Source organism: Sarcophilus harrisii, chromosome 5 (assembly GCF_902635505.1).
Source record: "Sarcophilus harrisii chromosome 5, mSarHar1.11, whole genome shotgun sequence".
NCBI lineage: Eukaryota > Metazoa > Chordata > Mammalia > Dasyuromorphia > Dasyuridae > Sarcophilus > Sarcophilus harrisii.
In genome coordinates, this window is record NC_045430.1 from 57,372,018 (window position 1) to 57,397,110 (window position 25,093).

General features: G+C 34.9%; 1 protein-coding gene across 2 annotated transcripts in view; it reads left to right on the top strand.

Annotated features, from left to right (window-relative positions):
* The first annotated feature begins 535 nt into the window (after positions 1–535).
* Positions 536–25,093, top strand: part of ZFC3H1 (zinc finger C3H1-type containing) — a 52,273-nt gene continuing 27,715 nt past the window's right edge. The window contains exons 1-9 of one of the 2 annotated variants that reach the window (XM_023504306.2): positions 536–1,471; positions 9,581–9,997; positions 14,197–14,261; positions 16,487–16,685; positions 17,001–17,224; positions 18,548–18,671; positions 20,757–20,869; positions 23,195–23,407; positions 23,619–23,783. In XM_023504306.2, coding sequence (XP_023360074.2) covers positions 823–1,471; positions 9,581–9,997; positions 14,197–14,261; positions 16,487–16,685; positions 17,001–17,224; positions 18,548–18,671; positions 20,757–20,869; positions 23,195–23,407; positions 23,619–23,783 — 2,169 coding nt within the window. In that variant the 5' untranslated portion in view covers positions 536–822. The remainder of the gene's footprint in view (positions 1,472–9,580; positions 9,998–14,196; positions 14,262–16,486; positions 16,686–17,000; positions 17,225–18,547; positions 18,672–20,756; positions 20,870–23,194; positions 23,408–23,618; positions 23,784–25,093) is intronic. The other variant, XM_031938974.1, reaches the window with a different exon arrangement.

Below are 25,093 nucleotides of genomic sequence, written 5' to 3' on the forward strand. Positions count from 1 at the left end.
AGGCGAAACTGAGGGAGGTTCCCTACTCAACCTAGGTTTTCTTTCCCTTTAATAAGATGGCGGGCTCGAGCCTGCAGAAGCCGTCCCCGAGTTCTCGCTACTCTAGTTCTTCTTCACCAACATGGCGCTGTTTCTCCACACCCACCGCTCCCCTTCGCTGCTTTTCCTGGAGGCTCCCCTCTCCCACCTTCTTTCTTTCCCTGGGGGAGAAAAGAGAAGCACTCCAAAGTTGCTCAAAGGCAGCAGACTCGGAAATAGAGAATCTACCTCCAAAGACCCATCTAACAGGAACCAATCTAAGGTCTGCGGGGGGAGGGATGGGGGGGGGGGGAATGAGGGGAGTTGGAAGGGAGTAGGGAAAGCGGCGAATAACGGGAAAAGAAAAGAGGAGAAAGAAAAACTACAGCTCCCATCACGCATCACGCATCACGCGTCCCTATCGATCATCGCGCGAGCCATCCTTAAAACGCGTGCTGTCTCGACCTCGGGAAGGCACTTCCGGTTTGCCTCCTTCCAGCCTCCTTCCTCGCCTGCTCTTTCTCGCGAGGCCCTGGCGGAAGATCCGGGAATCTATCTCGAAAGGGGCACAGAGGGAGCTGGGAGGCCGGCGGTGGTGGCGGGTGTTGGGGAAGTTGGGGGACGGCGCTCCCTTGGTGTAGAAAGCGTCCGCCTCAGGGTAGGGGTGAGGCCCGGCCGGCCCGGTGAGTAAGAAAGAAAGAAAGGAAGGAAAGAAAGAAAAGAGAAGCAGGTGAGTTGTTTTTTTTTTTGGGTGGAGACTGCCCCGTCTGTGGGGGTGCGGTGTGAGTCCAAGCTGTTCCGTGGATGGCGACCCCGGACGCCGCGGCCCCGGCCTCTAGTGGCCTCTCGCCTAAGGAGGAAGGAGAGCTGGAAGACGGGGAAATCAGCGACGATGACAACAGTCAGGTCCGCAGCAGGAGCAGCAGCAGCAGTAGCGGCGGCGGCGGCGGCAGCGGGTTGCCGTACCCGCGGCGGAGGCCTCCGCACCCGCCCCGGGGCGGTGGCTCCGGCTCGGGCGGCGGCGGCAGTGGAGGCGGAGGCGGAGGCGGCGGCTCGTCGTCGTCGTCGTCGGCCTCGTCGCAGCAGCTGCCTAGGAGTTTCTCGTCCCGCTCGCGGCACCCGTCGGAGCGTGGCCCTCTACGCGGTCCCAGTGGTGGCTACCGGCCCAAGGAGCCGTTTCGCTCGCACCCACCCCCCATGCGGATGGCGTCGTCCTCTTCTCTGTCGGAGGGCAGCCCTCGGCAGTCCTTCTGGGAGCGGAGCCACATCGCCCTAGACCGCTTCCGCTTTCGAGGTCGGCCCTACCGTGGTGGGGGCCGCTGGGGCCGCGGGCGAGGCAGCAGCAGCGACCGGGGCGGCAAGCCGGCTGGCAGCAGGCCCCCGGCGGGAGGAGGGGGATCGGGCTTCAGCAGCGGTGGCCAGAGCTGGAGGGAGCCTTCTCCTCGAAAGAGCTGTATCCTTTCCGTAGGGGTGGTCGAGGCTGGCCCCGGCCTCACTTCTTGGGGATCTTTCACCTCTTTTCACAACTTTTATCTCCCCTCCATTCCTGGAGTTGTGGGATTGGGAAAAGTCATGCCCAGGAGCTGCCCGGTAACAAGCCGTGCCATTTTTTATTGTTTATTGGATGTTTATTGACATATCTGGTTTTACAGTTCAATCCACAAATATGAAGCGCCTACAGGCTGTGCTGGGTACTGAGAGGAAAAAAAAAAAAAACATACTACAAAACCCTAAACCCCTCAAGTCCGTCAATGCCCCTGGAGGAACTTGTATTTGAAGGAGTGCAAGTACATAAGTAAATAAGTATTTTGTACCAGGTAATTTCTTTGAACTCTTTTTGACTTTAAAATTTTTTATTACTTTGATCATTTATCAAACCCAAGTTGTAACTTTAATGTTCTTTCGATGTCTTTAAAAGTGATGGGGAAAAAATGCTCATGCTCGACAAAAAAATACAATATCTGTATTGTTTCCTTGATTTTCCTAGCCTCTTCCATTTCTTTTCCTTGGTATTTGCTGTTTATTACAGGAGATCTTCATTTCTGGGTAAGTATGAACAAAAGATATTTACTAAACTTGGTTACAGATTAAGATCTTGGAAGACACTGGGATGAAAGATTTTATTTATTTATAAAATTGTAATTGGTGTTTGTTTTTTTGAAACATCATAACATTAGAACCGGGAGGAGTTTGGGAAAGGATTAGGTTAGTGATATAAGAGATTGAAGTCCAGGGTACCATATACTATCAGAGTTGCAAGGAGCCAAAGGTGTCTTCTATACACCCAGTATAATAGGAAAAAAAAAGTCTCCTCTAGAGGATCTGGCCTTTGCTAAAAAGTCATTTTTCCATAGGCAATCCATTCAATCTTGAATAAATTCATTGATGTAGAGGTCCACAGACAGTGGGGAAACTTTGGGTGAGATATATAAGCCCAGAGTGAACCTGCTTACCAGACATTGTAAGTACATTGTATGTAACAACATATGTTGTGATTGAAGTAGAGTGATACCAGGTGGAAGTGATAGCAGGTGGCAAACTATGTACAATAGCAAGTTGTTTATTTGGTCCCACATGTGCAGTATATAATGGGCGCATGAGCAGTGAGTATGATGGTATAAAAAGGGGAAAGACCTTGTAATAAATGAACTCCATTTTCCCACCATCTTTGGTAGTCCCACCTCATCACTTTTGCACTAGGAAGGTATATTTTAATTACCCTGGTGTGGGGACTCTAGAAAGCAACAGTATATTTTGTCACCCCAACTTGGGGCCTCTAGAAAGCAGAACACAACACATTGTTAGAAAATTTTTCCTTAAATTGAATCTAAATTTTCACATTTATGAAGCCCCTCAAAAGGGTTCTTAACTTCTATTATTCATTATTTAATAAATTCATTATTACTCTCTTGGTTCTGGTGAAGTCCATAGATCCTTACTCAGAATATAAATACATATGGTTGTAAAGGAAACCTATTATTTTGAGGTAGTTGCCAAGCTTTTAAAAAAAAAAAATCCTCCAACTCAACTTAAGATCCCCTAATTTAAAGGCTTTTGCAAAAAGGAGCAGACTTAGTTTTTTCTATTTGAAATTAGGTCGAATTCCAGGTCCATTACATTTTAAAGCAAAACCTAAAATTAGGCCAAACCTTATGGATTAGCTTATTTTGTGGTAACTACATAGGGTACTTTACAAGTACTTTTCAGTCATTTTGTTTGGCATGAGTCCCATAGTGGAGAGATTCATTTGTGGGTGTGTAACATTTTATTTATTATTATTTTTGTGAAGCTGAAGGCATCTGCAAAATGTTGCTTTCCTTCAAGTGAATTTTCATAGAATGATAATATTAGGAGAGATCTTCAGAGGCCCTGTTATTAATTTGACATTAATTTGAAAAACTGATACATTCAGAAACATTAGTTTCTAGATAGGAAAAACAATTAGTTTGCAAGGAAAATTAATCCTGACTTCAGTTTTACCTAGTGTGATAGCAAAGTCATTGGTTTTTCAATGTCTGAAAAAAGGAAGGAAGAAAACAAAAGCTAATCTTGTCCCAACCATGTCAAATTTTTGTGTGTGTTCATCTTATGGAAGTATATGAGCTTTTATAAGTAATTGTATTAAAAAGATACATGGAAAAGTATAAACCCAAAATCTTGATTAAGAGGTAGTGGGACTGTTTGATGAATTAGCTAACAAGCAAGCAAAAATATCTCTTCCCTCTCCACCCTCTTTGCAAATGGGGTTAAATGATTTGCCCAGGATCACAGACAGCTAGGAAGTTTTAAGTGTCTGTGGCCAGATTTGAACTCGTTTCCTCCTGACTTCAGGGCTGGTGCTCTATCTACTGTGCCACCCAGCTGCCCCCTAAAAATGCTTTGTTTTGTGGACTCTTGGTACAGATGTCTGATGTCTTACTACTTTTGGATAATTTCTTTCTTACTCTTTGATTTTTACGATGACCTGAGATCATAGGATCATGAGATTAGATCTTTGGGTCCTGAAGGGGCTTTGGAAGTCATGAAACTGAAGCCCAGCTAATTAGGAATTATACAGGGAATAAGTAACAGATGACTCAAACCTAGGAAATTCCAAGTGTGGCTCTAGCTTGTATCTGATGCTAGAAATATGCTCCCATTATTTTATCCAAACTTACCTCAATTTTTTGAAATAACTGTAAAAAAAAAAGTTTCATGTTCTAAAGTTTTGAAAAATGACTGTTTATGTGGCAGAAATTGTTCAATTGCTTTACAGCCCAAATGAACAATAGTAAACTCCCACCTATAACCCCCCCCCCAAAAAAAAAAAAAAAACCCTCAAGCCAAACCCAACTTTCTCAGAACCACCTGTAATGTGGAGTAAGTAGAAATCATAGTGTTAAGTCTGGTAAATGATATTTTCATTGCCAATTCAATGCCTTGGGAGGATTGTTTTATTTTTATTTTTTTGCTTTTCAATAGTATTTTCCATATAAATGCACAAAAGGTAGTTTTCAACATTCACCTTTGCAAAACCTTGTGTTAAGAATTTTTTTCCCCAAGACAGCAAGCAATTCGATACAGGTTAAATATGTGCAATTCTCCTAAACATATTTCCATATTTGTCATCTGTGTGAGAAAAAAAAATTGAAAAGGGGGAAAAAAACCACAAGATAAAAGCAAACAAACAACAAAGGTGAAAATATTGTGTTTTGATCCATATCCAATCTCCATAGTTCTCTTTCTGGATGTGGATGGCACTCTGGAGAAAACTGAATGGTGACAGAAAGGAGTATACTTCTCAGTAGCTCATGGAACCTACACAAAAATTGGCCATATATTAGGACATAAAGACCTCAAAATTATTTAATTTTGCAGATTAAAATTGCAGGAAAGCAGAAATAGTAAATGCTTTCTTTTCAGATCACAATGCAATAAAAACTACATTCAACAAAAAGTTAGGTGTAAATAAATCAAAAAGTAATTGGATGTGGATGGCACTTTCCATCCTACATCTATTGGAATTGTCTTGAATCACCAAATTGTTGAGATGAGCAAAGTCAATCACAGTTATCATCACATGATCTTGTTACTCTGTACAATGTTCTGGTTCGGTTCACTTCGCTCAACATCAATTCATGTTTGTCTTGCCAGACTTCTCTGAGGCCTCCTCATCATTTCTTTTAGAACAGTATTTCACTACATTTATATACCATAACTTATTCAGCCATACCCCATGGTACTTAATATTTCACTACATTTATATACCATAACTTATTCAGCCATACCCCCATGGTACTTAATCTCCAGTACCTTGCCACTACAAAAAAGGCCTGCTACAAACATTTTTTGCACCTATGGGTCCTTTCCCCTTGCTGGTTAATATCATTTTAATGAATAGCTTTCAGAAGCAGAAACTGTACAAGATAGACGGTTCCTTTCTACACATGTATGTAGGAATAAAAGTGATATGATGACATGATAAAGATAATCCTCTGAAACTAAAGAGTATTCATTTAATAGAACTATACCATCTTTTCCCTTTATTGAAAATATGGTAGTTTGTCATTTCAAGAGTTTAGGGGGAAAAAAAAGTTAAAACTTTTTATTTACAAAAAAAATAATGTAGCTAGTTTGAGGAAGAAAATGGAAAGAAAAGGGATATATTGCTGCTTAGTACTGATTTAATAGAAAATACTAGGAATGGAGCAGATTATTTTTTAGAAAACCAAACATCTGAGTTGAGGTTTATCCACCTGGTAATTACATATTTAAAACAGAACAGTTTCTATAAATGTTGCTTTGCTGTGTTGCTCTTTTTTGCATAGATGCTGTACCTAAAGGAAGATTTAAAATCCATTAGTTCTTCTTCTGTACTCCTCTACTGGTGAAATATCACTAACCTGTCTTAGAAATGTGAATTTGAAAAGGAACACAGTTCTAGCCACCTTTGAAATAAAAGGAAATTTGAAACTGTAAACCACTTATATCAGTCCTTAGTATTCCTCTTCTGCCAAAATCTACCTCGTGGCATGGAGTTTATCCAAGGTTAAGTCTGTAAGTGGAATAGAAACACTCATATGTCCTTCCATGAAGCATAGGTTTGAGGTTGCCAGGATTATGAATTTGTTATTTGGGACCTCTAATCAAGTCTAGAAAGATGCTGCTCAGGGCCTATCTTTTACATGTAATGTGTTAAGAGATGGCAAACCTGAACTAGTTTCAAAGGAGTTTTCATTTTCTGTTAGTGAAAGGAATATCTAAACAAACATGTTCTTGGATTCTTGAACATTCTTATTATAATTAGAGGTTATCAGTATTTTAATTAAAGGTATTTTCATTCTGTAAAGATTGTATGGGGAAAAAAAGACCACAATAGTGTTTATGATTCATTTCCATAGACACAAAGTGGATGTTTTCACTGTACTTTTTGTTTAATTCTACCTGTCTTTGAGCTGAAAGGGACCTCAACTTGAGTCTAGTCCTTTAAAATGAAGCCTAGTAACTTGCTTTCCCAGTGTCACATAGGAATTAAGAATGACTTGAGGAATCTTGGATATTAATTGGATAAAATTTAAAAAATCAAATCTTATTCCCTTCTTCTTGTGATCCAGCAACAATAACCTCCTTTTTTCTTGTGATCTTCTCTGAGAATTTCTTCTGATTATTTCCTATACCTGGAATGTGTGCCTTCAACTCTGCCTTGAGTCTTCCCTGCCTTTCTTTAGGTCTCTGCTTCAAGTCCTGTCTTCTGCAAGAGGCCTTTCCTAGTCTTACTCAATCCTCAAGCCTTCTTTCTCTGATAGCTCAGATTGAGCTCATTAAGAGTAGGGATGGTAGTTTGTCTTTTTTGGGGGGTTTCCAGTCCTTAACCCAGTGCCAGGTACATTGTAGATGTTTGGTAAATTATAATTGACTATTTCTCTTAGTGAGACTTGTTTTCAAGTCTTAATTAAAATAGGCACTTTCAAAAAAAATTTAAAACTTAATATTCATTAACAAGTAAATATACAAAAGAACAAAAACAAATGTTTTGAAAAAGTAAAAGCCCACATAGTATTTAAAAAAAAACAAAAAAAAAACTTGTTCACATCCCCTTCCAAGATGTAATTTTCAAAATTACCTTTGAAATTTGCTTCTGTGTTATGTGTATTGTTAGTACCAACTAAATCTGGGCAAAACTACTCAGTGTATCTAAATTTCCTCAGCTGGTAAAAATGAGAGGGTTGGAATTTTTCTAAGGTCTCATCTACCTCTAAAGATTTACTTTATATACAAAGTGATCTTTCTTATAAGGTTTTTATATTTGCATTTTTAGAAAACGGCCTGATAGGCAGAATTATGCTTGCTTGGAATTAAGAAACCAAGCATGAATTGATTTTGATCAAGGCACTCTGTATCAGTGTGCATTTGCAACTTGTAGCAGGTTTTTGAGTTGTTGGCGCACCACCTCATGTTTTTCTTTGTAGTTCAAAAAATTTCAAGATACTTAGGTTAAAGATTTGGAGTCAGTTACCATAGGTGACTTTACCAAATGTTTGAGTATCTAATTTGGTTACTGTAGAGGAAGGTAGTCTTTGATAGATTTAGTAGTTAGTTGCCTATTATTTTTTTCTTTCTGACTCTGTCTCTCAGTTGGAGTTAATTGACTTGCCCAGGGTTACACAGTTTAAGTTTAGGTTCTCCTGACTTCAGGGCTAGTTTGCCTATGCACTGCGCTACCTAGCTGCCCCTACTTTTTTCAATATTTTCTCAATTGGGGTAAGTTCTGCTCTGCCTTACCCTTTCCCTTTTCCTCCTTCCCTCCCTTTCCTCCTCCTCTCTTCCTGTCCCCTTTCCTCCCTTCTCCCCTCCCCTCTTTCTTTGCCTTTTAGCCTTATTTGGCTTATTGAATTTATTTATGGTTTCTGAACAATGTCTTCTTTCATTAATTTTCTGTGGTAATGGTAGCTGATGTATGTATATACATTTACATATATAGTATATGAAAAATACATGCGTATACATATATGTAAAATATGTCATTATAAAGCATTGCCATTAGTTATGTTTTACGAATGAAGAAACTGAAGCAGTCACAACTGAATAAATGACTTATAAAGAAAGTAATTCAGCAAAAGTTTTTAATTTTTAAGAAATATTTTATTTGTCCCATTTAAAAACAAGAATGAAATTGATGAAATTGTAAGATTGAAAATTACTTTGACTCCTAAGGATTTTTAATGCAAAGAATTTCAGAATGAAAAATGAGTACCGTCTTTATCCTATCATTTTTTGGAAATGATCTTTAAAAACACTTCATTTTGTTTGTTTGTTTTCTGCTGCTTGTATTGGTTTTAATTCTGTTTGTTGAATATGTTCTAAATCTAAACATAATGTTTAAGATGAACAAGTTAATCTTAAAAGTTTGAATTGCTTTAAAAATTAAAGATACTACTGTGAAGTTGACAAGTGTGAACATTTCCTTACAGAAAAAGAGGATTTTGTATGGCTCCATAAAACTTTATTTACATATAACTCCCCCCAATCCAGTATATATTAAATTTATAGTTCAGTAGTGTCTTTGGTTTATCGTGTCTCCTTCTGAACTTCCTTATACTTTTTTGGGGTGTATTTTAAATTATTCACTGATAGTCATTTTCTTTTGCTAGTGATTATTATACTATGATTACTTATTCCCTACTCTTCATAATTTCTCCCCCTCAAGATAAAATATGATAGCTAGATCATGTATAAATTTGGAGCTTATTTGTATCACTGGTGTGAGTTATCTCAAACCTAGTTTCTATCTAACGTTTTCTCTTAATTTTCTTAGCAGATTTTGCTGATATAGTGAATCCTCATTGTGTTGGGATTATTATGTAGATTATTGAGGTCTAAGAAGCATATTTTTGTTTTTAAGTTAATGTTTGCTTCTAATAGACATACTTGGGGTTAGAATAATTTGCCATTGATAGTTGGTCTTATTTTCAGATAGCAATTATCACTGTTTAATTAAGCTTTGACTCTGGTAGTTTGACAGAGGTTTCATCAAACATTAATGATGGAGGTAGGGGTTGAAAATGATTATTTTATTGAGATCTAGTCATTGATCTCATGGTGTACTCTTCCAGCAGGTTGTTTACTATGTCTTGAAAGCACTCCCTCCTTTTCTCTAAGGGCCTGTTCAGTTGCTACTTCTTCCATGAAGCCTTCCTTGTATTCCCATATGCAAATGGTCTCTCTTCCCTCAGGTTTTCTTATAGTATTGTTTCTGTATCTTGTCAGGTCATACTTATTTGTGTACTGTGGCTGCCTTACAACCAATAATTCTTTTAAGATGGGGGACTGTCTTTTTTGTCTTAGTATCCTCAGTGCCTAGCACGTTGCTTGGAATACTACAACTATTTAATCTATGTATGTTGAATTAATATTTTTAGGGAATCACAAAACCTTTAAGAATTTTAGAATTTTTGTTTTGTGACTAAATATAATTGAAGAACTCCAGCAAAAAGGACGAATTCACTTGAAAGTTAAATATTTTTCTTAAGTAGAATTATGGAAAAAATTCTGTTGAACCAATTTTTCTTAACGGATTGTTCAGCTAAAAGTTTTGGAAGGTCTCCATCAAGAAAACAGAGTTATTCATCCAAAAATGAAAACTGTGGGGAAGAAAGTTTTGAAGACTTGCTTTTAAAATATAAGCAAATCCAGTTGGAACTTGAATGTATTAATAAGGATGAAAAACTGGCTTTTAGTAATAAAGAAGAAACTACTCAAGAAGATGCTAAAATATTGAATTCTGAGGACCAAATAATTACAGAGAATGTCAGTATTATAAAGGACCCAGTAAAAGAAGTACCTCCTGAGGAGAAAAAACAGGTTAAAACTTTCCAGGCATTTGAACTGAAACCTCTCAGGCAGAAATTGACTTTACCAGGAGATAAAAACAGATTGAAAAAAGTTAAAGATGGAACAAAACAGCTTTGCCTAAAATCAGAACCTACAGAATCCAGTCAAGGTAACTGAATTGAATATTTCCGTTGCATGATATTGCCCTGATGTAATTTTTTGTTATGTTATTAAAAAAAAAAAGGCAACAGTTTTATTAACCTTACATAATATCTAATTTATTTCATTTATAGATTTTTGTGTTAGTATTCAAAAATGTGATTTATGGAATGCTAGGAAATGGAAATTTTTTTCAGTTTTATTCCTCTAAACTTAAAAAAAAAAAATTGAATACTTTGCTGTTTGTGATTAACTGATTCCTTAGCTTCTAAGACACTTAAGACTTCAGTCTTGTTCTTATATTTAACAAATTTATACATTTATACAGATAGGGATTCTGTTGCAACAGTTTTGTGATGATTGAGGGATTAAGTTTTTGTATGTGTGTGTGGTATTTAACTTTTGAAAAAATTTTAATAACTTTTTATTTTCAAAATACATGCAAAGATAGTTTTCATCATTCACCCTTGCAAAAACCAAAATTTTCTCCCTCTTTTCTCCCCACTCTCCTCCCCTAGACATCAAGTAATTCAATATAGGCTAAACATGTGCAATTCCTTTAAGCATATTTCCACATTTATCATTCTGTACAAAAAAGATTAGATTAAAAAGAGAAAAAAATGACAGGAAAAACAAGCAAACAACAAAAAAGGTGAAAATTACTTTGTTGTGATCCACATTCAGTCTCCAAAGTCCTCTTCTGGATGCAGATGGCTCTCACCATCACAAATCTATTGGAATGGGCCTGAATCGCCTCATTGTTGAAAAGAGCCAAGTCCAATCACATAATCTTGTTATTGCTGTGTACAGTGTTCACTTCTCACTTAGCATCAGTTCATGTAAGTTTTTCTAGGACTTTCTGAAATCTCCTACTGATCATTTCTTATAGAATGTTCCATTATATTTATATACCGTAACCCAACTTTAGTTTTAGAAACAATTGAAAGAGGGAAATTCTAAATTCTTTGATTAAAAAGGAGACAAAAGACATTAAGAAAGAGAGAAACTACCAATAATTATCCATATGATCCCATCTTTAAAAATTTTATCAGAATAAAACTTGGATGCATTAATGACATCCTTAATGAAGGTTTGATGAGGAAATAGAATTTTTGCAAACTTCACTGTAACAAGCCTTTTCTTAGTCACAATTTAGTGAAGGGGTAGAGAATACAAAATCCTATGGTGTTTATTGATTATAAGAAGAACATTTTGATTTGGTGGAGCAAAAAGTTGCCTTAAAATTTCTTCTAACAAGCTTTCATGCATAAGATTCCTTGAAGATATAATAATGTGGTTTTTTTTTGCACTTTCTATTATATGAGAGATAAAATGATATGTAAAAGATGTTCACCAAAGGCATTTGATTCTGTCATGGAGGTTGTTCAACTTATTGTACAAATTGAATTCCTCATAGGTGATGAGTTTCTTCTGGTGTTTGTGAATTAAATAGTGCTTATTGTGTCCATGTGTGCTCGTTGCTTTAATACTGCAGAATATTAAGTGGAATTCATAATTACTTGTTTGGTCCAACTAACTGCACTGGAATAATCCAAAAGTTTATTGCTCAAATTAGAGATTAGTATTAGGACATTTATTCTAGACAGCTTTGCTGAGGGACAATGAGTAAACGGGAGAACCCAAGTGGGCTAGATTTCTTTTTTTTTTTTTTTTTTTTTTTTTTTTAAATTTTATTTTAATTTAATAGCCTTTTATTTACAGGTTATATGTATGGGTAACTTTACAGCATTAACAATTGCCAAATCTCTTGTTCCAAATTTTCACCTCTTACCCCCTACCCTCTCCCCCAGATGGCAGGATGACCAGTAGATGTACATTAAAATATAAATTAGGTACACAATAAGTATACATGACCAAAACGTTATTTTGCTGTACATTAAGAATCAGACTCTGAAATATTGTACAATTAGATTGTGAAGGAAATCAAAAATGCATGTGGGCATAAATATAGGGATTGGGAATTCAATGTAGTGGTTTTTAGTCATCTCCCAGAATTCTTTCTCTGGGCTAGCTGGTTCAGTTCATTACTGCTCCATTGGAAATGATTTGGTTGATCTCGTTGCTGAGGATGGCCAGGTCCATCAGAACTGGTCATCATATAGTATTGTTGTTGAAGTATATAATGATCTCCTGGTCCTGCTCATTTCACTCAGCATCAGTTCGTGTAAGTCTCTCCAGGCCTTTCTGAAATCATCCTGTTGGTCATTTCTTACAGAACAATAATATTCCATAATATTCATATACCACAATTTATTCAGCCATTCTCCAACTGATGGACATCCATTCAGTTTCCAGTTTCTAGCCACTACAAAAAGGGCTTGGGCTAGATTTCTTTTAGGAGTTAACTTTTCTGGGAGAAAAAAATTTGTTGTCGTTGTTGTTGTTGTTTTTAGCATTTAACAATCTTCTTGAGACATGGAACCCTCTGAAGAATCAAAGTTGAGAGGTGCCCTATGTAGGCTTTGGAAGGGGCTCATGGTGGGTAGGAATAGGCAACATGTAAACAACTAAGAATTAAAACAGAAGTAGCAGGATAAAGAGTTGAGTGATAACTCACAGCTATCCTGCATTGTCTATTAAAATACCCTGCATTCTCAAGAGATCTAGAGAATGTATGGAGGCATGTGGAAGAAGGTCACAGATGAATTATAGTCTTCATTCTTGGACAATACATACAGTATACAGTGCATGAGATCACATTCATTTAAATATCCATAGTGCAACTGTATGAGGAAGATAGTATGTTGTTCCCACTTCAGATAAAAAAGCTTTTTTTTAAAAGAAGATTAAAAGTTTTATTGATGCCTTTGGAAAACAATTGTCATTCCCAACCTTGACCCCTCTTCCTCTCCCCCCAGGAAAAAAACAGCACAGTGACTATAACTGATGCTTTGCCTCGTCTTGCACATATAGTCTACTAATTCAATGCTGATAGGTGGGATACATATTTTAACAGTCCTGGAGATTCAAGATTAGTAATAGCACTAGGTTCTGATGTCTTACAGGGCTATTTTTCTTTAGGGCATTACAATAATTGTGTTAATCTCCTAATTTTTCTTATTTTACTTTTGTAAAGTCTTCAGTTCCTTTGAATTTACCTCTGTCATTTCTTATAGTACCACAATATTCCATTTCATGCATATACTACAATTTTGTTTAAACTCTTAATCATTGTGTACATATTTTACCTCCAGTTTTAAATTTTACCCAATACTTGACTTAAATCCAAGTCCTGTCTCCCAGTCTTGATAGATACATTTTATCTAAATCCCACGGTCTGCTAGTTAGGATTGTGTAGAATACTTATACTCATTTTGAAGCAGTGGCCAACAGTTTACATTTAGTTCCTGAAATCTTGATTGCACATTCAAATTCACTTTCATTTATAAAACTTAAAAGCAGTTAGTGATAATCTGAAGTTTTTCTATGTCTTAGTTTTTTCCTCTTCTGCATTTAAAATCTAATTTTCTTGATTATTAATCCATGTTCTAATTGAAATTCGTTTAGATTTATTACTAATGAGCAGTGCCTATATTAGTGGTGGACTCATGTTTGGAACAGAAATATTTTACCATCTGCTTCTTTGTTCTACCAGTTTACCAGAAATCTGAGCCTAATCTTGGAAAATCTAAGCATGTGTGCCAATGAATATGGATTGTAATACTTTGCAGTTTTCTACTTATACTTTATATCTGCTCTGTGGATTAACAGGATTTTCCAAGATTTCAACTTAGTACATAAAGTTTGTGAGTGAATTAAAATTCACGTTTCCAGGTGATAGTTTGTCCTATCAAGATAAAGTCTTCTCATATTTTTAGAAGCTGTTGGAATGAAGCCAAGTTCCTGCCAGATAATCTTAAGGTGTTTTGAGTACTTATTTAAATATTGTAGTAGTTTTAGGGCACTTTGTTTCTTTCTTAAAACACAAGAATATCTAAATAGTAACATTAAACAGCTGATCAGTATATATTGCAGGGAGTTTTTTTTTTTTTTTTTTTTTTTACCTTACATATAATAATAGCATTGCCTTAAATGATGCAAGAGGCATAAAAAAACATATTTGACCCTTTGTTTTTACTGTTGGCATTAACTTTTAATAATCCCATAGCTTTAATATTGGCACAGATAGCATTGTTTTTCTGTAATTTTGTTATTGTATGACTGAGCATTTGCTATCTTATTTTAAAGGATTAGAAGACAAAGAACAAAGTTTAACGAGAAAGATTAGCACTTCAGATCTCCTTTCTGAAAAGGTAAGGAATGATTTATGATATAAGCATTATTTATTAAGCTGCTTTTGAATCTTCTAAAAGAGGGATGTTAAGGATCTCAAGAGGGTTAGAAGGGATCTGTGAGACTAGCTAACCAGTCCAAATAACTAAACAGGAATCTTTGTTGTCCCCAACAACTTGTTAAGTTCAACAACTTGATTTTAATTGGTCAAAAGTACAGATCACATGCAGATCATTATGTCAAGTTGTACACCACATAGATGTGTGATAGGAATGCTTTGGGAGAGATATGATTTTATTTTCCTTTACATTCTTCTCATTCATTGTATTTATTAATTAGCTTACATTGAAATGAACTTGGTTTGCAGATAGCTAATTTTTTTTTTTTTTTAATCTTTTAAATTTAAGATTTCTGCCTGAGATTCTTTAGTTAAAGAGAGTAAGTAGTTCTAGGAAAAAGGTAAATGAGCTCTGGAAAGACTTTATTGCTCAAAATTTTTTTGGTGCTTTATTTAATAATGGTGATACATTGTATTATATCCTCATGGAAATAACTCTTAAAAACTGAAACTTTTGTGATTTCCATTGAGGGCTGTCAGTGATCTATATAAATGTATTTTATGGAGCCTTATTTAGGTGTAAAATTTTGAACAGTTAGACCATTCTGGGCCTGTATCTCTTTTATTTGTAAATAAGGGGTTGGCCTAGATAAGTCAAAAAATTCTCTAGGTCCGGGCTGACCTGAGGGGTCATATTAATGAGCATATTAATTACCGCCTCTGAAATTTTCTTTCTGCCTCATTCTTGTATTAGTTGTAGACTAGGCCCAACAAGAAATACTTGAAGGCCTTTCAGAAATATATACTTTGAAATGTTATGTCTTGCTCCTGGAACAAAACTAAGTAGAGTAGCTCTATCTAGCCTCTCAGAGACCAAGCACTTTACTAGTGCTTCTACTAGTACTTTTGTGCTGCTTGTGATGTGATGTGGAACCTAAATATTTTGCTAGAATAGGTGATTTTGTGAAGTGATTTTCTCACCTTTCTGCTTTCTTCAAAGTTGCCAGTTGGGGTACATATTCATCACAGCTGTCACTGTCCTCTGGGGACTGATATGAATATATACCCCAAATGGCAACTTTGAAGAAAGCAGGAAGATGAGAAGGTGAGAAAAGACAGAGATAGTACTGATACTGACACTTAAAGACTGACAATATTTGTGATAGCATAGTAGCTGAAGAGTTTGAACTAAGTTTTTTTTTTAACCTTGTATCTTTTCTTTATTTTAACCTCTTTTTTATCGATATCCTCTGAATACTTTCCTAGTCCTTTTTACCCCTTAGTCCTCTCCATGTGATACTGGCCTTGTTGTCCTTAACAGGCACTTCTGATCACTAATTGTGAGCATTTTCACTGGCTTTGCTATGTCCAAAATTCCCTCCTTACCTTATCTCTGTCTCCCCTGACTTTCTTCCAGTGCCTCTTAAAGAATTACCTTCTGCAAGTGTTTTTTGTCCGCTTTGTCCATTTATGTTAATATTAGTACCTTCTTCTGAAGACATTACATCTCTAATTTATCCTGTTTATATCTTATGTATACTTGATTGATATGAGTTATAGGGACTATGGGTTTCTTTTTATTTTAAACCATTTTTTAGTATTCCTAACACTTACTGATTACTTGGCACATAAAGTAGTTACTTAATAAACATTGTCTTGGCTTCTTTCATTTAATACTATAACAGCTAAGTTTTGACCCATCTGAGAATACAGAGTAAAATTTTGTTCTAATTTTTTTTTTTTTCAGTATTAATTTGACTTATATTCACACTTAGATTAGGTTTTTTTGACTGTTTTCTCCCTTAACTTTTTTTTGTTTGCATTCATTTTTTAAATCTGAATCAAGGTGAATTATATGTGTGTGAGTGTGTGTGTGTATATGTACACATATTTATGTGTACATTATTTAATGTAAATTAAATTTCCAAGTTTTTCTATTAGTTACATTATATGTTTTTATTTAATGTGTATCAAAATGTACAAAATATCCTGAAACAGACTTTTTGGCATTTGTATTTAATCTTGCTTTAAAATCGACCAATAAGTTGGATGATAGAAAAATTTCATTAATTTGAAAGAGTTAAGTTTTTTGGAGGGGGACAGACTAAATATTGTGGAAAGGAAACAGTGGCAGTAATGTTTTGATATGTTAAAACAAATTTTATAACTACTATTTTGTTTTTAAAGAAACTTGGAGAAGATGAAGAGGAGCTTTCTGAGTTGCAGCTTCGCTTGCTGGCTCTTCAGTCAGCCAGTAAAAAGTGGCAACAGAAGGAGCAGCAGGTGATGAAGGAAAGCAAAGAGAAATTGACAAAGACAAAAGCAATTCAGCAAAAAATTAAAACCAGCACAAAAACCCACTCAGCCAAAAAAGTTAGCGCTACAGGTGATTTTATTTTTATACAAATATCTTTTCACTGAATTCCTTTATGATTAAGTTTGTTAGTTTTGTTAGTTAGTTTGTTAGTTTGTTAGTAAGAAAAGTAAGTAAGTTAGTAAGTTGTAAGTTGTTTACAGAATATTTGACATTCTCACAAATTTGTGCAATGGTTATACCTTCTGAAAAGTTGAGAATTTAAAAAGGCACTGAAATGTTGGTAAAGTTGGTGGCCTATTACTGTTTTTTTTTGTTTTTTTGGTTTTTTTTTTGAAACATATTTTTCAATCAGAAATATTTTTAAAATAATTTTGTCCATTAAAGCTAAACAGGCCTTGAGAAAACAGCAAACAAAGGCATGGAAGAAACTACAACAACAAAAAGAACAAGAAAGACAGAAAGAGGAAGATCAGAGGAAACAGGCTGAAGAAGAAGAGAGAAGAAAAAGAGAAGAAGAAATTCGGAAAATCCGAGATCTCTCAAATCAAGAAGAGCAGTACAATCGGTTCATGAAGCTAGTAGGGGGAAAGAGGAGGTCAAGAAGCAAAGTAAGGCATAATCAATCTTGACAAAGAGGGGTTTCAGGCTTTCTCAAGAACAGAGGACCACTATTAATCCTTTAATGTGCCTACTGCTAGTGTCCTGCATTTGCAGGTCTAGGCCGGCAAGATTAACAATACATTGCGTTTGCTAGACTGAAGGGAAATGGAGAAATGAAAAGGCACGGCTGAAGTAGGCTTTACTTTTCATTTCAGCCAGATATCATTCTTGGAAGGCATGAGTATGTTTTCTCTTGCAGAAAATTTTGACTTTTCATTTGTAATCTTTTAGTTTTATGTCTTCATGTTTGCATATACACTTGCCCACCCAAATTTAATGAAAGCAGGTGAAAAAGGTGTTTTACTAAATTGTGGCTAATGTCTTTAGGGAAATAAGTTTCCTATAAAATATTAACAATGCTATTCATTACTAAAAATTCAGATTTAAAACCAAAAGTGTTTTGTTTTTTTTTAAACATAAATGCATATATGTGTGAGACACACAAAATTCAAATTTTACTAATGTATTTTATTCCTATGGAATTAGAATTGATGAAATTATCTTAACTTAAGCTTTTTCAAAATTTATCAGTGAGAGAAGAAATACACTGTTCAATTTTTAGTTTCTGGTTGTAAATGAGATCTGATCTCATCATGCATCAGTCATCTCACTGTAAAGAAATATGTAAATCAATTGGGGTTTTTTGAGAATTGGAGAATTTTGCTAATTGTAGTCCTGGCTCTAGAATGAATTTGTGTGACTTCAGATCCTGTCTGACATTATGTTTATGACCTTGGACAAGTCACTTAATCTCCTTCTGTCTCTATTTTCTCATCTGTAAAATAACTGTAAAATATCTGTAATTCTCATCTGTAAAATAACTGTAAAATATCTGTAAAATAACAGTCAAGAGTAGTCTCTGACTGGCTACTGGTTGCTATTTCAAGCCCATTGGTTCCTATTTCAGCTCAACCATGCTTTTCGTAGAGGCATTTGTGATGGTAACAATGCTGTTTGGCCTCATATCGCGGCATCTCCAGTGATCGTTACGGCATTAATAAAAATTTTAAGCTTTAAATTGATGTTCTGACAAAGTGTAGGTTTTACTGATTATGCTTTTCAAAATGTCATCTACTGCCCTTGTTACTAAAATGGATTCTCTGTAAATTAGGGAAGAAATGTTATGTTCAATGTAGTACTTTTCCTACTAATTGCCTCCCTTTAAATATTTGTAGTTAATTTCATTATTAATAGACAGACAAGTATGACAGTAGAGAGCAAAGATATTTTAAATGCTGTAAATTGAACAAAGCTTTCTCTTTTGTGTTTAGTCTTCAGATACAGACCTGAGAAGATCTTTAGATAAGCAGTCTATTGATAGTGCTGGAGGCATTTATCAATATGACAATTATGAAGAAGTCGCAATGGATACAGACAGTGAGACTAACTCTCCAGGTAGATACTTTTAAAATTAGCTTTTTTGCACCATTAAAGTATAAAACAGAAATTTTTTAATTTAGCCAAAGTTTTGGAAAGAAATGCAACATTGCTCAAAATTAGTCTTCTTTGGCGTCAGTATTAGGACTTTCAGCACTTTCTAGGGACATTTTTTACTTTAAAGCCACAATTGGTTTTCTGAATCATCCCCAGTAGGTCTTTTACTTAAGTTTGCTGTTCATGCCAAAAGTAAGAAGCTTCTCACAAAGAAATCTAAGGATTGTACCAGATAGTTGAACTAGGCGTTCCCTAGGAGCGACAGTTAAAAAGTCCATTTTAGTTTTAATTCTCATTTTAATTTAGATCTGTTTTACAAAATCCTATATAGCAATTATTGTACATTTAGAGTGCTACTTTAATTTATCAGGAAAAGGCAGTGTTCTTTCCAAATCCAATAGAACAAGCTCTATGTTGTTGTTTCACAGTATTTCCTACCTGTATTTTTGGATCCCTGTTAGATTTTTGTATCCTGAAGATGAATGTGGAAATTGCAACTCAGCCTTATATTAAATTGAATGATTTTCCAGAGTCACATAATGTTGAAGGTGGTAGATTTGGAGCTTAAAATCCTGTACTGGTCTCTTCCCATTAGGCCAAACTTACTTCTTGTCACCTATTTAATTCCTTGGATTCTGTCGGTGTAATAAGGAAAGAACAGTAGTGTTTGTATTGTTTGGTAGAATATTGTTCTAATGTGATATTTTTCTGGTAAGCTCAAAAAGGGGGGGGGGGCAACAAAATAAGGCTATTTTGGTACTACTGTCATTGTTTACTCTTCCTTTAATGTGGAATTATGTAAAGAGCTGAATTGTTCATTCAGCATACATCTATTTTGAGAGCCTACAGTATTAAGGATATGTATGTAAACAACACAAATCTTGTCCCTAACAATTTTAGTCTCAGTCAAATGGGAAGGGTGATGGTTAGAAATAACTAGTGAAAAGAATAAATTTTAGATTGCAGTCAGAACCTGGGCTTAAATATTGACGGTGGGTCAATATTTATGAAGATTTTATCCAAATTTCTTTGCCTCTCTGGCTCTTACTTTCCTCTTCTATAAAATAGAATTATCAAAACATTTAAAAAGTGACAGGATGTATGCTGAGCATGTATAGATATAAGGAAAAAAGAATCATGTTTCTAAGAATGAGAACATGCTTTATAACCTTAAGCTAGTGTAATACCCTAAAATTATAGACATGAATGTTAAACCTATGGCCAAAGCTATACGAATGAACCCTAATAGTTTGTTCCTCCCCTATTACCCCACCAGATAAGTAGAGAAATGAAGTTTAAATTGGGCTTCTACTTGGAAAGCTTTTCTCTTTTAAGAAAATTTTCAAATTTGAATTTGGAGCTCAGTTTTGCCTTGGTGGATGTAGAACAAAAAAAAAAAAAAAAAGGAGGAAGAACATTAGTTTCTTAAGTCAAATATGTAAAGATGAGGAAAATATGTGGAATAGGACAAAGAATCAAATTTATGGAGTCTGTCCTTTTTCATCGATGACAAGATGTGCTAAATAGCACGAAAATAAGGGCAAGAGATTATCAGTAAGTTTCCAGAATTTAGGCATCAGGAAGAAATGAGCAAGTAGGATTTCACCTTTTCAGATTCCTTCCAGCTTTAACAGTATATGGTACAAAAACAAGTGAGGGAGATGCCATGACTGGGTCCAGAAATGTATAAATATTTATATATTTTATTTTGCTGCACAAGAAAAATTGGATCTAGAAAGAAAAAAACCTGAAAAGGAAAAACAAAAATGCAAGCAAACAATAACAGAAAGAGTGGAAATGCTATGTTGTAGTTTACACTCATTTCCCACAGTTCTCTCTCTGGGAGTAGCCGATTCTTCATTACTAAACAATTGGAATTGGTTTGAAGAATTATCTCATTGATAATTGAAAATAGAAGGGCATCTTTTTTTGATAAAAACTTGAATGCATGGTTTATTTTGGTCTCTGGGAGTCTAAAAATTATTTTCTGTTTAGCATATTTTTGTAATAGAAATGTTAACAATAACTGAATATGTTTCATTATAGCTACTTCTCCAGTACAGCCTCTTTTCTTCCCTGAGTGTTCATTGGGATATTTTCCTCCATTACAACCTATTTCTTTACCTCCGCCACCTCAGGTTTCAGTAAGTCAGCTTTTGGTACGTTTTATTTCATTCTTTTATTTTTTTCTTATCATTTCTTTCAAATATTTTTATTTATGTAAAAATGTTATTTAATATTGAAGTAATAATGGAATTATTGAAGTCAGGCAATGTTTGAATAAATATTTTATATTGTTGAGTGTGACTGCAGGCAAATTTATCCATATGCCATTCTGTCACTTTTTAAACCTATTCTGATTTCTTTATAGATGAGTAATCAAAGGCTCAAAAAAAAGTTGCAAAAGACAGACAACTATGGGTGAGATATCTCCAAATCACTAATAAGTGAATTGCAAATTAAAACTGAGATTTTACCTCACACCTAGCAAATCGATAAAGACAGAAGGTGGAAATAATAATGATAAAATGATTTAAAAAAAAAATCTATTGAAACCAAAACATTATTTATGTCCAGTGGCATATATGCATAGGATAGATTCCATTCTTATGGTCCTCTACTTCTTCCAATGGAAAAAAAAAGTAAAGTTGATTTTTGTCTTTTTTTTTCTTTTGGGTCAATTTTGGTCATTCTAATTATACAACATGATTTCATCGTAGTCATTGTGGTTTGTCTTCATTCTGCATCATCCACCCAGGCTTCTGAATTTATATTCATAGTTTCTTCTGACATACTATTAAAGTGTTTTATAGTATTATTTTATACTATTATATTTTATAGTATTATAGCAGTTTGTTTATAAACATTTTTGCCCGCTTGATGGGCATCTACTTTGTTTCCAGTTCTTCTACACAGTAGCAAATATACATATATATATATATCTATCTTTCGTCTTTTGTCTATCAGTTTGCTAGGTGTGAGGTAAAATCTCAGGGTTTTAATTTGCAGTTCACTTATTAGTGATTTGGAGATGTCATACCCATAGATTATCAGTCATTTTCATTTTGTTTTTAGCCTTTGATTACTTACCCATTGGGAATAGCTTTTAATCTGTATGTTTGTTTTATTTCCCCTTATGTGCCTTAGTTTCAGACTTATTAGAAATGATTGATGAACATATTTTTGCCTGATTGCCAGTTTCCCATATTATAGCTTCCTTTATTTTTTTCCTGATTTTTATCTGATTTTTACAGTGACATCAGAATTATGAGCAGTGTTGTTTTTAAGGAACAAGTTTTGTCTTCCAAAATTGGTCATGTTTTGGACTGTGTGACATGAGAAAAATCTATTTAATTTTATTTTATTATCTGTAAAAAATTATAATGTAAAACTTCACCATTATATAATGGTATGAGAAAAGGGATGATACAATGTATAGCAAGCCAGAAGGAAGGAGGAACAAGTACTTCAATGTCACCCACCCTTGTGTATAACATATTGTCTTTTCAAAGATTGATCTTTCCCACCCTCTTAGTTTGCAGCCAGATCTTTGAACTTGCATCTTCTTATGTGCTGCAGAAGATTGATTTAGATGATAATTGGTTTAATTGGACAAACATTTATTAGCCATTTAATGTGCTAAGTGATAGGGAGGGATACAAAGGTAGAAATGAAATAGCCTCTGCTCTCAAAGAGATAATGTTCTTTTGGGAGCATAATATGTATATAGATAAATAAATGCAAGGTAATGACCAGTAGAAATTACTAATGGGGAGAAAGGGATCAGGAAAAGCTTCATGGAAAAATCAACTATAGCTTCTGTGTTCTTTTAAACAAATTAAAGTTCTCTTTATAATTGTTAAAATTAAATATATTTAGCATTTATACAAATCCTAGTAAATGCCATTAAACAGATAGAATCTGTAATGAAGGAAGCAAGATCCCCCTGGAGAATTCCCTGCAATGAATAGTGTTCTTCCTTTCCTGTACATATTCCCCAGTGCCCTGTTTTCCTCACCTCTGCAGGGTGAGTCAGGCTTTTTGTGGAGCTTATATATTGTAGCTGGAAGAAAATCTCTGTTTACTCTAATTTATCTCTTTTGTTAGACATATGCTTTGGTGGATAGTAATATCTTAAATCTGTATTGGGTTTAGAGATAAAGGAGTATAATCGACATTATTAACGTCCTTTCCTTGAGTCAGTGTCTTCCTCCATAGTTTCAGCCAGTAAAAGAACAGTTAAGGGATAGTTCCTTGACTAGGAGAAGATTGTAGGACCTTTAGCCTTTTGGGTAAACTAGGTAGATACATGGAAGTTCAAGGATATTGTGCTAGAAGATTTTAATCCAAATTAAAGGGGTGGATGAGAGAAGTTTTAAAATTCATTACATCTAGAGTATAATAATCTATAAAGTTCTTTCTCCATTAAAACTTTTCTTATGTTTGCTATTTTAATCCTTCTTTCTTTTTTTCAATATCTTTAGGCTATGCCACCTTTGAACAACCAGCCTTATGTTGAGAGTATTTGTGTTTCTCTAGAGCTTCCTCCTCCTCTTCCCCCTCTTCCACCCCTTCCTCCAGAAGATCCTGAGCAGCCTCCTAAACCACCTTTTGCAGATGAAGAGGAGGAAGAAGAAATGCTGCTTCGAGAGGAGTTATTAAAATCTTTAGCTAATAAAAGAGCCTTTAAATCTGAGGTAATTTTGGGCTATAGACCTCTAGATGGCATTATTGCAGTAAGCTAGAAACTGTTCTTGTATAGGACTTAATTTGTTTTACTTGTTTTCAAGTTGGAATGAGGTTGGAATGAGCCTAATACTGATAGCAACCTAAGATATGTTTAAATATTATAAATGATTTTTTCCACTTAAAAATAACAACTTTTACATGTTTTATTTCCTTATTTAGGAAACATCTAGTAATAGTGGCCCACCTTCTCCTCCAGTTTCCAACAATTCTCAGCCTGTGCCAAGAAGCAATCTTTCAATAGTCAGTATTAACACTGTATCTCAGCCTAGAATACAGAATCCCAAGTTTCACAGAGGACCTCGTCTTCCACGTACAGTCATATCGGTAAGAAGTAACTTAACCTTTTAAAAAGTAAAGCAATCTATCAAAATATATGTATAGAGATTTTTTTCTGGACAACCAAAGTGGTAAATTTTTGCTATTTCATGAAGTTAACTAACTTCTTGAAGTTAAGATTAGTAGTAATGTGCTGGTTAGGCACATTGTTTTCAAAGTATTTTCCTGAATAATAAATTAAAGGTTGGCAGAATTTTGTTTGTACCTTTTTGTACAAAATTACCTTTCAAATTTGTAATGAATTGTAGAACACCAGACTTAATGCTTGGGTTTTCAGATTGGGAGAAATAAGTTGATTAGTGGTACTTAATAATTACTGTTTTCCCTTCTAAGTCACATTGTAACTTAGATTATTCAGAGACTTGGTTTGTTTGATTCCTAACAAAGTTGGTTGTTTTAGTTTATATGAATATTGTGGTTCTTCTTTGTGAAACAAATGGAACTAGTTATTTTAGAAGAGGTTTCATAGAAGAAAAATAAAAATAATAGCTGATGTTTATGTAGAATTTTAAAACTTTTGAAATCACTTTAGATGTTATCTAATTTTACATTCTTCATTGTAGTATTAGTTTGGTACTTGAGGTACTAATATTCCCATTTTGATAATCTTAGGGTAAGGCCTATTAGGGAAGAAGAAGTAACTTAATAGTATCAGAGCACAATCCAAGGTTTTTTTTGCTCTCAGGTTTAGCCTTGCAGCCATATTATGAGGCCTCCTAAATAAAGACAAATTTTTAAAGATAATCTTGGCCTCTGGGTATAAAGGGAGATAATGGGAAACAATGCAGTAAGGTCACATGGCTTAGCATTAGGAGATAAGTCATTTAGAATCATGATAGTTTCCTCATTTATAAAATCAGAATATCTGTTATTTCAGATAATAGTTTTGATTAATTACATGTAAATTTTTGAAACTTAGGGAATAATGGATATTTTTGAAAGGATTGTGCTGTTTTAAAAGAATAAATTTTTTTTTGGATGATAATAAGTTATGTTTTTAAGGAATGTAGTCAGGAAAGGTTGGTATAGGTTAAAATGAAAGCTTAACTTGGGCCTGAAGGGCAAAGTAAGATGAATGGGTAGAAGTTTTAGGTGCTAGACTTCATCTGCTATAGGATGGGATTGCCTTGTGAAGTGCTAAGTTCTCTGTCACTGAAAGTCATAAAACTGAAGCTGGATGATTTGTTAGGAATTTGGTAAAAGAGATTAATTTTTTTTTGCTGTTTTGAATTGTATTACTTCCAAGGTACTTTATAACTTCTTATTGAGTGTGTGTGTCTTTTAGAGGAGAAACAACT